Source organism: Loxodonta africana, chromosome 23 (genome assembly GCF_030014295.1).
Source record: "Loxodonta africana isolate mLoxAfr1 chromosome 23, mLoxAfr1.hap2, whole genome shotgun sequence".
NCBI classification, from domain to species: domain Eukaryota; kingdom Metazoa; phylum Chordata; class Mammalia; order Proboscidea; family Elephantidae; genus Loxodonta; species Loxodonta africana.
In genome coordinates, this window is record NC_087364.1 from 493,733 (window position 1) to 507,610 (window position 13,878).

The 13,878-nt window shown below is 45.6% G+C and overlaps 1 protein-coding gene across 11 annotated transcripts in view; it reads right to left on the minus strand.

Annotated features, from left to right (window-relative positions):
• MCF2L (MCF.2 cell line derived transforming sequence like) overlaps positions 1-13,878 on the minus strand; it is a 337,829-nt gene that overhangs the window by 41,896 nt on the left and 282,055 nt on the right. For all 11 annotated transcript variants that reach the window (XR_010319082.1, XM_064275212.1, XM_023553214.2 and 8 more), the window contains 5 exons: positions 7,729-7,848; positions 4,430-4,546; positions 3,706-3,855; positions 2,433-2,557; positions 576-690 (listed from right to left, as the gene is read on the minus strand). Coding sequence is in view for 10 of the 11 variants with exons in the window: in XM_064275212.1 (XP_064131282.1) it covers positions 576-690; positions 2,433-2,557; positions 3,706-3,855; positions 4,430-4,546; positions 7,729-7,848 (627 nt within the window). In the remaining variant the exon portion in view is untranslated. The remainder of the gene's footprint in view (positions 1-575; positions 691-2,432; positions 2,558-3,705; positions 3,856-4,429; positions 4,547-7,728; positions 7,849-13,878) is intronic.

Here is a 13,878-nt window from a genome sequence, read left to right on the forward strand (position 1 = left end):
GGCTAACAGAAGGTCTGGGGGCCATGATCACCAGGGTTCTTCTAGTCTCAGTCAGACCATTAAGTCTGGCCTTTTTATGAGAATTTCCTCCACTGTGCTTTTTTATTTCAGTTATTACTATAGCTCCTGTCATACTGAATCCAAGGCAGCACTGTATCTTATATTTCTGTATACCCAGGGCCCTGTGTCAGGCACTCAGTAGGCCCTCAATCAATGCATGCTGAATAAAAAGCACAAAATGAATATAAAGTGAGAGCAAAGGCTCCTTTACTAACTCACGAAACATGAAGAAGTAAGTACATACCAATGAACATATTTTAAATAACCTCTTATATACAATGATTTAATTATCAAATCACATGTTTCAAGGTTTAACCCAATTTAATCTTGCAGGCTCAATGTGGCTAATAGAGACTCTTCTACATTTATACAAATGTCGACTGTGAAATTCAGCTGTGCTAGGGCCAGCATGTTGATATAGAGTAACACAGCACACTAGGCCACCTGTTCACTTCCTGCAGCCAGAACACTCAGGTGCCCATCTAAAGGTTCTCTCAGTGCCCTGGTCTACTCACCTCTCGAAAATTCTGCTCAAAATGCCGGAGCTGCAGACACTGTTCAAGTTTTTGTTGATGCTTTGCCCAAAACTCATCAAAGGCAGCCTCGGTTTCACTCAGCTGGGCCAGGAGCCTAAGGAAAAGGAGGAGAAGCATCTGCGCTGTGACTGAAATGTCTCCCAGGGGCATTGGGAACAACACAGGGAGGACTTGACCAAAGAACCTTCAGCTCACTGAGAAGCAGGGTGTTCACGCTGATTATGCAGCTCAGTTTCTACAGCCTTCCCAACACCCTCACAAAGAGCCTTGGCTCTACACACTGAATCACAGAATTTTGCAAGCATGGAGATTATCTCGATAGAGTCAATTCATGTGTGAAGAACAGGCATTTTAGACAAAATCACTGGGTGATCTCCTGGTTCACTTCCAGTTTCCATCCCCTCTATGCCATGTGCTGGGTCACAGAATGCAGCCTTGTAGTAAGCCACTCAGCTGCTGGCAGAGTTAGAGTTTGTTAATTTTTGAAAGGTCAAAATGGCAAAGGATTGGCCTTAAGACTTGTTATTTATAACTTTGGCTCAATGGTGAAGGTAAGCAGTAAATTGCCTGATGAGTGAGGGTGAATAGCTATTGCCAACATTCTTGCATATTCGCTCATGGGTGCTGAGATTTCCTGTGTACCCTGCAGTGTGCTAAACGTGTATTATCCCTTTAACCTCCACAACCACACCGGCAAGGATGCAAAATGATCAATTTCACTTCACAGAGGAGGAAATGAGTCTTGGAGAAGTTAACAACCTGTGCGCCATGGAGCTGGGAGTTGACCCACCACTCCTTGATCTCAAGTCCAAGCTCTTCACAATCCCCTGGAGAGTCCCCCCCTTTCACGACATCAGAGTCTATCTGTGAGCCCCTCAAGGACGGGTCCCCTGTATCCCTGTGCCTCCCCCAGTGTCCCTGGTACAAAGTGGCTACTCAGTAAGTGAACTAGGGCTGGATGGAAAGGACACACATCACGTGTCGAAAGAACTCAGTCTCTGCTCCATTCTTGGGTCTGCCCATCTCTTGCTGGGTTCCACCGGGCAAGTTCTCTAGCCTCTCAGAACCGGTTGCCTTATGTAGAAGATGGGGTTACAAACCTGCCTGGCTTGCACAGCTGTGAGGGTAAAATGAGAGACGGTATGGGGAGTTTTGAAAACTTCAAAGCACCATAAAATATTAGCTAACATTAGCTAACTGGACAAGCGCTTTACCCCCTGTTCTGTTACAAAGCTGGAAGCACAGTGAGAAATGTACAAATCTGTTAGAATAGAAAATAAAAGTTCACACTTCAAACATATGCGACTGGAGAGAGAGTGAGTCTCGGGTTGTTTTCCTACCTATGACCAGAAACCTGGGGTCTCTCTACCTGCCTGTGAGATGAGATAGGACAGTACTTTGAATGCAGAAACTAGGAGTCTAAGGTACTCTTATGGTTGCTATTCTGCCTTTAATGTCTACTCTTTTTTATGTTTTTGAAAATACAGTGTTTGCTCTATGAAATCTTCTTATCTAGAAAAGCTGCTCTCTTTGGGACTCAGGAAAAAAGTATTTCAGCATTTCACAGAGCCCTGAAAGGCTACTGTAATAAGGAAGCTGAGATTCTTCTGCTTCCTCGTAAAGACGAGGAGACTGAGGCTCGGAGAGCCTCCCAAAGACAGCACTAGAGCCAGGTTAGAAGGAGGGTCACCCGCTCCTGTATGTGCTGCTTTTTATTCCACCCCCAGCTGCCTCAGCCTCTGGCCTCTTATTTCCACTGAGGCTGTCTGCCTGAAACACTCCCCACGCCTTGAACAGAAAGCGAAGCCCCCAAGATCGAGGCCTGGGGGGACTCACCTCTGCACGGTGGTTTGATTGTCCAGCTGGTCCTGGTTCAGGCTGTACTCCGGGTTCCTGGCCAGGGGCTCCCTGATGCTTTCGAGGATGCTGTGTCCCTCTTGCAGCGCTAACTTCATATCTTCCTGCAGAGAGAACACAGGGCGCCTTTGGTTACAGGGTCACTGCCAGGTGTCCGAGGGTCGAGATTCAGGTCAGAGTGAACAGGCAGACTTGTTAGGCATCTCGCCCTGAAAGGGGATGGTGACTAAAAAATGCAGCATGGAAGGTACGGAGGGGGATGAAGTTCATGATGGAAACAAAACCGACCACAGTTATTTCTTCTTAAGTCTCCTCTACGCTGACAGTGCTCTCACCAATTTCATGTTGCCGCTAAGAAGTAAGACTAGCTAGTGTTTAGATTATGGCTGTCTGCACTGCAGCTGGGCAGGTGATGTGGGGCCACTTGCTCCTGTTTGCTACCAGTGGCAGAGCTAGGGTTACAGGTCACTCGGGAGTAAAAGGATAAGGTAAAAAAGTAACAGGAAACCAGGCTTCTAAATGTCTCTACTGCAGCCATTACTCAGGCTTGCAGCAAAGGCTGTTTAAGGGAGCACGCGGCACACTTGGCAGAGAGCAGATGCAGAGCTCTGAGGGACACCTCGGCCAGTTATGATCACGGCAGTTTCAGAGCTGACGGCGTGCAGGCTGGGAGGAGGCATGCAGTGTATTCAGGGGCCACGTTTTCCCCAATTCGTATTTATCCCAGAAAGAGATGGTAAATATTTTATGCACAGGAACCTTAGCTGTTCAGAGTCAGCCTACCACATTATCACCTGCTTGTCTTAGGAGGAACCAGAGATAGAAACCTTGTCTGCCTTATACTAATAAGCACGAGAAACATCTAGAGAACCTTACAGTACAGAGAGCTATAAGGGCTCATTTAGAGAAACATTGCCTTTCATGCCTCACTGTATTCAGGCTCCACAGCTTACTCAAGGGCACACGGAATTTAGGAGCGCTTTACCTGATGCCAACACATGAATCGGTACTGCAGCCTGCGTTTTATGGGATCTGTTTATACCGTACATGTTTTTAAAAGGTAGCACACCTTCGGTCTCGTCTCAGAGGTTACCCAGCTCATCAGCATCAAAAAGTGTCTGAAACCTGCTTAAATTCTCAGTCTTATCTGACGCCAGCATCAAGTCTTTTCCTGTCCGACACTTCTCACAGGCGGTGAGAGGCCACGTTTTCCAACCTGAGTGCCCTCCTCCCTCCCAGGAGCCACGCGTACCTTCATTTTGTCCTTCTTCTCCGTGTGTGCAGACAGGACCAAGCTCGTGGACTGGGCGTCGTTGGGTAATTCCGTTTCAGCCAATTCGGTCCCAAAGGACTGAAGCATCTGAGCTGTCTGCTTAACCATGAGGGCGAAACTTTCAATAGCCTTTGGAAGAGGGAAAACAGGATCGCAAAGCTTTGCACATACTGGAGTCTCCTGCGGCTTTAAAGCAGACACCCACTTTGTAACTGTTCCCCATCGGCAGACCAGACATGAGTGGCTTTCAAAGCCAACATGGCTGATACTAGGCTTACAAATAAATACCTTCACCATTAGTTCCTGGGCCTCATGATTTCTTCAGAAACATACCAGGTACACTTTAAATATATTTTCGTAACCTGGAGTCATTCTGTACTGAGGTCTCTCTCTCCTTGTTAAGGCAAGTGTAAGCACATAAACCATAACAACTCAGGTTTTTTTTTTTTTTTTTGTCTCCAAGCCCAGAGAAAGCCACTCCCAAACTTATTACTCATGTTATTTCTTTAAGATGACTAAGGTCCATTGAGACCATCTTCTCATTCTTGGGGAAGAATACTTTTGTTAATGTGAACGTGTTTTGGAAAGGGCAGCATCGCAATGCAATAGCAATTCTGTTAAACTAACTACGAACTGACGAGCTATAACTTGCAGCCACTACTCACCAACAACCAGAACAAATCCCGAAGACAAAACAACTCACTGTTCGGTGACACAGCCACCTGGTGTGGCAATAATCCAGGGTTCCACCAAGGTCCTCAGTCAGCTGTGATTTATCAATGTAACCATGTAATTCTGGTACTGAGCTCAGCATTATGATCTAAAGAAGGAAAAAACAAAAACCCATCACCCATGCATAGAACATCCATAAGGGTAAGCCAAGAGACTAAGGGAAAATACTTTCACCGCTGGATGCAAACTGTGACAGGATGGACTGCATCTGGCTTTGGGCTTGAGTAGATCTGGGTTTGAGCCCCAGCCCCATCACTGACTAGCTGTTTGACCTGAGACAAGTCACTTGTTCTCTCTATGCCTCAGTTTCTTTATTTGAAAAATGGGCATGTTATCTGGTCAAGTTGTGGTGAGGATCAAATGACAGCCGTTGGAGTCATGCAAAATCCTTGACAGAGAGCCTGGCGTGCAACAAAGAACATTTAATAAATGCTAATACGTTGTCTGATAGGGGAACTCGCCATGCTAATCCTATAGTGCTCTAATCTGAGAGACAGCTTTGATCAGGTAGTTTTTCTCCTTATTCATGCTGAAAACACCATGAAGTCATTATAGGTACTAATTAGAATCTTTATAGCACATGAATCAGGGTAATGTACAAGAAAAGACAGCGACTGAGAATTCATGAAAGCTCGCACTTTACATAAAACACATGGTCACAGTGACCAAGTAACTTCTTCCATACATATTTTTATTTTTCTATATGTCTCTTACCCACTTTGGGGTCACTCTGTCCATGAGTTTTTATAAAAACACAGCCTTTGCTTTGTAAGCTGTTAGGCAGATATAAAATAGGTCTTCAGAGGTTCAGCACTCTGTGTATTACTAAATACTCCATTAGCTTAAAGCAGGGGTTCTCAGCCAGGGCCATTTGCACCCCAAGGGACACCTGACAATCTCTGGAGCCATTTTTGGTTGTCGCAGTTGTGAGACAGGTCAGTGTTACTGGCATCTAGTGGGCAGAAGCCAGGGATGCTGCTAAATATCCTACAATGTCATAGGTCAGCTCCCATAACAAAGAAACACCGAGCCCCAATTGCCAATGGTTTCGAGGTTGAGGAACCCTGATTTAAAGCATAACCTGGATTTTAAAAATAGGCTAAATTTTACATTTTAAACTAGAAAGCAGAGCTCTCTCTCTGTTCCTCTAACACTATTATTCAAGCTCCGGAAAATAAACCTGATTTATAAACAGTATAATCAAACAGTCAAACAGTAAACTAGTGGATGGTCTACTAACTTAAATGACATTTCTTTGTGATTTCTGTATGTCAATTAACAACCTATGCTTAGCATATATTTAATCACAACAGAAAAGGTGCAGGGAGCCTCCTTGTTTTATTGATAATTTTCTTGCGAGTTCAGTATATAGCCCTGGAATGCTGACATGAATATATTTTTAACAGCAGCGTCCTGCAGATGACTGTTTTTATCTAAAACGGGTCAGTGCATTTGAAAACGCTGGTGGTCATTTTTTTGAAGCCTGTTTTTGACAATTAGCTAATATGACACAATAGTGTCACTTTGCAAAGGTGGCCGCAGCATTTATGATAGATCATCTTAGTCTTTTCCCTATGACACATCTCTGGTAAAGAAATCTGTTACTAACAGGGTTATCTGACAAATATAAAGACGAGGTCAAACAAACTGATGTCACGTCTATGACAAGGGTCACAAAGCGGTGGCTGTGGACAGACGGTGTAGAAGGGCTACTCAGAGGCTCCCACACAATGTCCACTTCGTTTCAGTGTCATGAACACCAATCTCCAACTGAGTGAAAGCTACTGTCCTCCATGAGTTTACCGTTAATCACATCCACAAAATGGACTGTTTAGAAATGAAGGCTTCTTTTATGCTACAAAAATTGGTGGGTGCACAGACCCTTCCACAAAGCCCTCAAAGCATGTTGTTCTGCAGATACCAAAGAGGGATCTGCAAACGGAGAACACAACCGCGTCTTCACAGACAACCGACCCAGGCTGTGCAGAATACACTAGTTCCTTCAGTTATGACCACGCGGCTTCTGGCAGTGCAGATACTGGTCTGTGTCACAGCGGTGATTCTCAAAGACTGCGGAACCACCAAAGACGTCATAGAGGTGGTGGGACAATACAGAGTGGGATCCTGGGGGCCAGCCAGAGACATTGCTGGTAGGAGAGGATGAAGAAGGAGGAAAGGCCCCCGGCCCCAACTCCTTCCCCTTCCAAACACAAGTGTTCCTGCTTGTTTGGAGAAGAGGATGGAGCAGGGGATGAGAGAACAGGGGTGGGCAGGGCAGGGCAGGTGAGTCTGCTTACCTCCTGTGTTCTGAGAACAGGTAATAAATTTCACTAAAAGTGACCTACACCTGAGATTATTAGATTTCCAAAGCAATTTAGTATGTATTGTTGGAGAGGCTACCAGGTGCCTGCGGCTTGCCACATAACTTTTGTTCCTTTTGTAAAGAGAAGAAACGAATTAACCAAGGTTGACTGGCAGCTATCTGCCCCAGTGCTGTTCACAAGAGTAATGGCATAATGTGGGCTGCTTGTCATGGGGTTGCCATGAGTCAGAATCAACTGACAGCAACTAACAACGACAATGAAGGTTTCCTAACCACACGTCTTAGGAGTTTTTACACTCCGCCCCCTTTTTAAAGGACAACTAGCTGATCCTAGAGAGTGTCTTTTTTAAATAGACACTGTTAAAAGAAGAGGTTAGTCTATGTACTGCTGGAGTAATGGGAGATGAGGTAGGGATCACTCTGCTAAACCCAATGCATCACCAGCTGACCACTCAGAGGCATCCCACAGCAGGCCTGGGAGGTACTTGCAACTGCTGTCTCTAGGTCATCTCTCACCCCATGGGGTACTGACAAGCACTGGGGGTATTCCTAACTACGAGGTAGTGAGGACTGCTCAAGGCATCGGGGCTCTTGTTTCCCCCAGCTTTTCCAGGTGTGTCCTGTGATTCATGGTTCTCTGATAAACCTCTTAAGCTTTTACAGTGGTCCATCTAAGGCCATGGCTTTGCACAGTATGAACTGTCAAGTCTTATAGGGGAGGGGGAAGAGGCATGCAGGTTATGATGGGTGGGAGAGAGAAGAAAAAAAGGGTCACACTACTCAGTGTAGCACTGAGAGGAAAAACATATCCCAATTAGGTCATTTGTGGCTTTATTTATGGCCGCAGCACTGAGGTTAGCACCTTGAAAATTTCGATTATCATAGATGGGCCAAGAATTCAATTAAGTATAGTTTTGCCTATAGAGATAAAGCATGGGTGTACTTACCGGTACCTTCATTTTAAAGTCATCTCTACTGAATCTGAAAGCGATGTCGGAGAGAGTCCTTTGGAAAAATCCTGTTGGGCGCAGAACAAGGACGAGCTGTAGGTTTGCTGGGAAAGACGCCTGCAAAGACACGTGGAAAGGGTCGTGACATCATCTACCGACGGCCACGGCTGCTGAGCTCTGGGACACCCAGACGCCTGCAGCTGGACTGCATGGTTCAAAACTGCAGATGTGGAGGGCCCAGTTCAGTGCTGTGATGTTTTCAACACATCAAATTTACACTAAGATAAAGGTGGTCATATACAGTAATATCTATTAAAGGCTTCATGTTTTTTTAAAAGGAAAGGAAAAAGTCACCTTTCTTGGTACAACTATGCTATGCTGCTTATACACTTATAAAAACTAAAAGGACACACTTGTCAAATAAAACCAAGTTACACAGATACATTGGTGCAAACGGTTTGCACTTGACCGCTAACCTAAACGTTGGCATTCATGCCCACCCAGCAGCGCTGTGGAATAAAGGTCTGGAGATCTGCCCCTGCAAAGGTTATAGCCAAGAAAACCCTATGGAGTAGTTCTACTCTGTAACGCATGGGTCACCACGAGTCGGAATCAACTGAACAGCAATGAATCGGTTTAGCTTTTGACAGACACGCATGTATATATATATAACCTAAAACATATCTAAAAATAAGTTCTAAAAAAATATATTTATTTTTAAAAATACCCAAGCATACACACACACACACACACACACACACACACCCTTAGATACAACTAGATGAATATATTTGGTTACTAAGTTCTGCCACTCTTAAGGTGTGTAACCTTGGGCAAGTTACTTAAGCTCTCTGCCCCCTCTGTTTCTTTGCCTGTAAAATGGGGATAACAACAGTAGCTACCTCACCGTACTACCCTGAGGATTAAATGAGCTAATGCGTATGCAATGTTTATGTCTGGCACAAAATAAGTGCTCAAAGACTTAGCCAGCACGGATACGTGAGCGAGAGGCTACTCTACAGCCAAATTATTTCCAGACGCTGAAATCCAGGGAGACTCTCATCACTACAAAAAGAAAATTTGAAGCAATTGAGTCTGATTTCTACATAACTAGGTTAAATGTACCTAAAATGTGTCAAAAAGAATGGCACAGCCCTGAAACCTGAGAAGAAACAGGAGAGTAGAAACCAACTTGTTAAAATATTTTGCTGAAAAGACAGTCCCTGTGCCACGGTCTAATATTCAAGCTAGTCTAGGAGAGAGTGACAAATATCACAAGAGAGCCCTGACTGGGGAAACAGCCCCAGCCTCACAGGAGGGGACAAACGGGGCCGAGGGCTGGGTGATCTGGCCGCGTTGGCAGAGGAAGGGGCCCCAGGCTCATCTCTTCCATGACTTACATTACATCAGGCGTCCTTGGAGATTCTGGATCATGCAAGCCCCCAAGTCCTAACAAAACTCTAGGACTGTAAAAGACATTGACTGAGACCTCAATCAGGAATATAAAATGCACTTGCCCCAGCCTTTTAGAAACGCTGGTAGCAGGATCTCCTTGACAAGGCAGTCATCGAGCACCCAAAATTAAATGCCAGAGAGCCACCCCCGACCCCCAACTGCAAAAGGAACAACATTTTGATTAAACGCCACAAATAAACCATGGGGCAAGGCCTGGATTTGTCACCATGAAGGTTACCTTCCAGGTTTCAGGACTTTGGAAGATGGAAGTTTACGCAACACAGTAAGCAGTACGTCATCACTGAAGGAGCCCTGCTGGCGCAACGGTTAAGCACTTGGCTGCTAACCTTTCTGATAGCAGTTCAAACCCACCCAGAAGCTCTGCTAGAGAAAGACCTGGTGATCTGCTTCTGTAAAGATCACAGCCAAGAAAACCTACGGGCAGTTCTACTCTGTCACATGGACCCCACAGCACCAAACAACACTAACGAGCGATGCATGTAAAAATATCCCTTTTGTAAACAGCCACCTTAACTCCCGAAAGGGATAATTTTATTTAACTCAGTCCCTAGACCTCTTTGCCAGGGTTTCTCAAATTTTAGCCACATCAGGATTGCCTGGGGGCTCACTAAAATGCAGATTGCTGGGGCCCCTCCAAAGTTCCTGATTCAGTAGGTCTCAGGCGGGGCCAGAAAACTGGCACTTCAAACAAGCTCCCAGGTAATACTGATGCTGCGGGACAATGCCTGAGACCCACTGCTCTGTGACCCCGTGGCTCTCTGCGGCACCCATGTTACTAGAGTTTATCAGAATAACCTGGGAAGTGGGTTCAAAGTCATCCAGAGGTTCGGGTCTAGCAGCCCTGAGGTCCTGGCACCTGCATTTAACAGGTTCCCGAGGATTCTGGTACCGTGCTTCTGACCTCAGTTTGAGAGAAAGTGCCTCATGTATGAGAAAAGTGAAGTCATAAAGGCACTGGACTTTGGTCAGGACTTGGAACCGTCAGGCACAGTTAGCCCACCTCCCCGGGAACGGTGGGGACTGTAGAAAGAATGTGAGGTCTGGGGTCACTGACCCATGGCTGAGCGGTGGCCCTGCTGGTCAGTCTTTAGATCAGTGGCCACAGGCACCTCATTTAACCTGAACTCTGCCCTTGCCTGTAAACGGAGTCACCCTTACACACTTCAAAAATTACTGGAAGGTGAAATACAATAATAAGAAAAAGAAGTTATAAACTGTAAATTGTCATAAAATGCTCGTTGTTTTTATCCTGCAGCAAACAGCACATGGATCAAGAGAAGTTAGGTGTAGCCCAAGGCAGGAAAACACAGGGCATGAGAACATGCTCCCTGGAGTCAGAATTCCAGCTCTGCAAATTATAAACTGGGTGACTTTGGGCAATTTACTTAATCTCTCTGTGTCTCTGTTTACATATGTGTATACTGGATGTAAAAACTGTTGCGGTTGTCATAGGTTTGTGTTCCGAAGACTAAATGAGATGGTGAATGTTTAAGGGCAGCTTTTTTTTTATTGTCCTGGGCCCACACTAAGAATAATACACATTAGCTATCATCACCACTGGTTTTATATTATGACGTCTCTATTCCACAGTTGGAACCTTGATGGCACAGTCGTTAAAAGCTACGGCTGCCAACCAGAAGGTCGGCAGTTTGAATCCACCAGCTGCTCCTTGGAAACCCTATGGCGCAGTTCCACTCTGTCCTATAGGGTCGCTAGGAGTCGGAATTGACTGATGGCAATGGGTTTGGTTTGTTTTAATCCACAGTTAAATTTTTGTGAGGAAGTGTTGATCTATTCCAACATTAATTAAAAGCGAATTAAGATAATAATGCAGGGCTATAAATGGAAAAGTTTCAAACTGGAGGAACTCATGCCAGAAGTTAAGAATGACGGACAACACGCATTCCTAGGAAGCAAAAGGTCAAGATGTAAACCATTTGCCCTGGGAAAAATGCCTCCATGGCTGCAATGATGTATAACCAAGCTGGCTGGCACCACTCACCTTTGTGGTAACTCACTCTCTCCTAGCCTGGTACCTGACCTTTACATTTTAAAGGACTTCAAGCAGAAGCTAACTTTATCTATAATCAATCACTAACTCCATCTCTCCTTTGTTCCCTATGTGTATAGACCCCTCTCTGCACTTGAACCGCAGAGAGTTTTGTATTTTTACCTAGCACTACCCAGCTCGAGCACTCTTATTCCTCAGTAAAACTCCTTTCACTCCTAACAGAGTACCGGATTTTCTTCTTTGACATGGCTATGTGTGCAAGATGAAGACACACCATTTTTAAAGGCTTTACGTCTTCTTTGAGATCATTCATTGCAAATCAAAACCAAAAACCAAACCCAGTGCTGTCGAGTCGATTCCAACTCATAGCGACCCTATAGGACAGAGTAGAACTGCCCCATAGAGTTTCCAAGGAGTGCCTGGAGGATTCTAACTGCCAACCTCTTGGTTAGCAGCGGTAGCACTTAACCACTACGCCACCAGGGTTTCCATTCATTGCAAGGGAGTAAGGAATTCCATACATTACTTCCTTAGGAACACATACCTACAGGGCTCAGGCATGTTGTTATGTGCTATCAAGCTGATTCTAACTCATAATGACCCCATGTGACAGAGGAGAACTGCCCCACAGGGTTTCCTTGGCTGTAATCTTTATGGAAGCAGATCGCCAGGTCTTTTCTCCCGTGATGCTGGGTTGGAACTGCCAACCTTTCAGTTAGCAGCCATATGCTTAACTGTTGGGCTTTATATCAACATATAAAAGCACAGTCTTTAAGAAACATTTGTTGCTGTTGGCTGCTGTTGAATTGGTCCCTGACTCATGGCCACCCCATGCACAATGGAATTAAATGCTGCCCATTCCTGTGCCATCCCAGTGATCAGCTGCAGACTGGACCACTGTGATCCACTGGCTGATTTTCAGAAGCAAATTGCCACGCCTTTCTTCCTAGTTCACCTAAGTCTGAAAGCTCTGCTGAAACTGTTTAGCATCATAGCAGCGACAGCTGCTAATTCTGCAAGCGAGGGAGGTAATATTTGTACCTCTGGGCACCAAGGAGGAGAAGCAGTGTGGAGTCGTATTGGCACGGTGGTCGCAGGCGGCTGGACATCAGGGTGCGTGGATGCCTGTCGACACTGCCTTCTAGTAAATGGCTGAATCGAGCCCTGAGGGCCCCATAGCTAATGGATCTCCTGTTGAACCTTCCTACCTACTGATCACTGGTTAAGCTCTTTCTTTGTCATAAGTGTGTGTTACGGGGATATACCTACCTAGATGCTAAGGGCAAATCAGGATGCACTGCTTGCCTACTTTGTGCCAAACACTGTGCTGGACTCTGAGCTCATGAAGATGGCCACAGATGGCCCTGGTCCTCACGAAAACCACCGTCAAGTGGGGAAATCAAACATAACTGTCAAGGGTGCTCAGGGTTCTGTAGAAGGCAGATCTGGCCCAGGGTCAGGGACTTTGGAGGAAAAATAGGATTGCTTACACATGGATTTGGGAGTCAGGGCGGTGAGGTCGTGAAAACCTTCTAGACATTATTTTTTCAAAAATTGATTTGCATTAATGTCACCATTCAAATAGGACCAGAGCTTCCCTAACTTTTATTAATTATGGACTACAACAAAACCTCTTTATGGAGGTTAGGAAAATGCAAAATCATGCCAGCTCACTGGAGGGCCTTTCTGTGGTTGCAACACGGACACGCCCGATCCCCACAGCATTTGCACTGCACTCAGCCAAGAGCAGGAAATGAAGGGACCCTGACATATGAAAAATGCAGATTTCCATGAAAACTACGGGGTAAAGCACAACTCGTGGCTTCTCCAATTTTCTGGAGAGAGCCAGCAACAATGGCTGATGGCAAATGAGCTTTATTTATTGCACCATTTACTCCTCCCCGGTTCCTTTCTTGGGTGGAAGGTGGAGAGAGGCCAAACTGACCAGTAACTGAAAACACCTGGGGAAGTGCAGTGCGGGGCGGCTGAGGCCTGTCAGGCCAATTCCAGGGAAAAGCTGCAGCACTGACAGCCTCAGGCACATGCAGCTGAAGCCAAGGTACAGTGGCAGCAAAAAAAAAAGTCATCGTACGGCACTGTTTTTCCACCTCAAAAGTAGTCCCTTATACATGTTTTAGGTGTTAAAACATGACAAGCTGACACATGGAGGAAAAAAAAACAAAACGTAAAAGCCAAGATTAAACCAACAGCAACGCAGCACATCTTTGCTGAGCGGTTAGGATGCTGTAAGCACCGGGCTCAGCATTGCAGCGGGTGAACTATGAAGAGGACGCACAATGAGTTCATGGTCTCGTTGTACTAGGTAGGCAGTGTCCTGGGGAGAAGCGAGAAAACAGTTACTCAGATCTTTTTCTGAGTTCCCTGGTTCAGATAAGGGCCTCAGGCTGAGAAAGGCTGGTTTAATAGGTGTGCGCAATCAATATACAATAGAGATCGATTTGAGCACCTGTTGTGTGCTGCACGCTGGGCCAAGCACTTCATAAACATCTTACTCCCCCAGTCCTCTCCTGTTTCCTTCCTACCTCACTGCCACCCTTTCTTAACTGGTCCTGCATTTGGTTCCAAAATTCTAAAGGTTGGAGGGCTTCTGGGCTCAGTCACGGAGTTCCTTCTCTTTTCTAGGAAGTCTTATTCAGTCC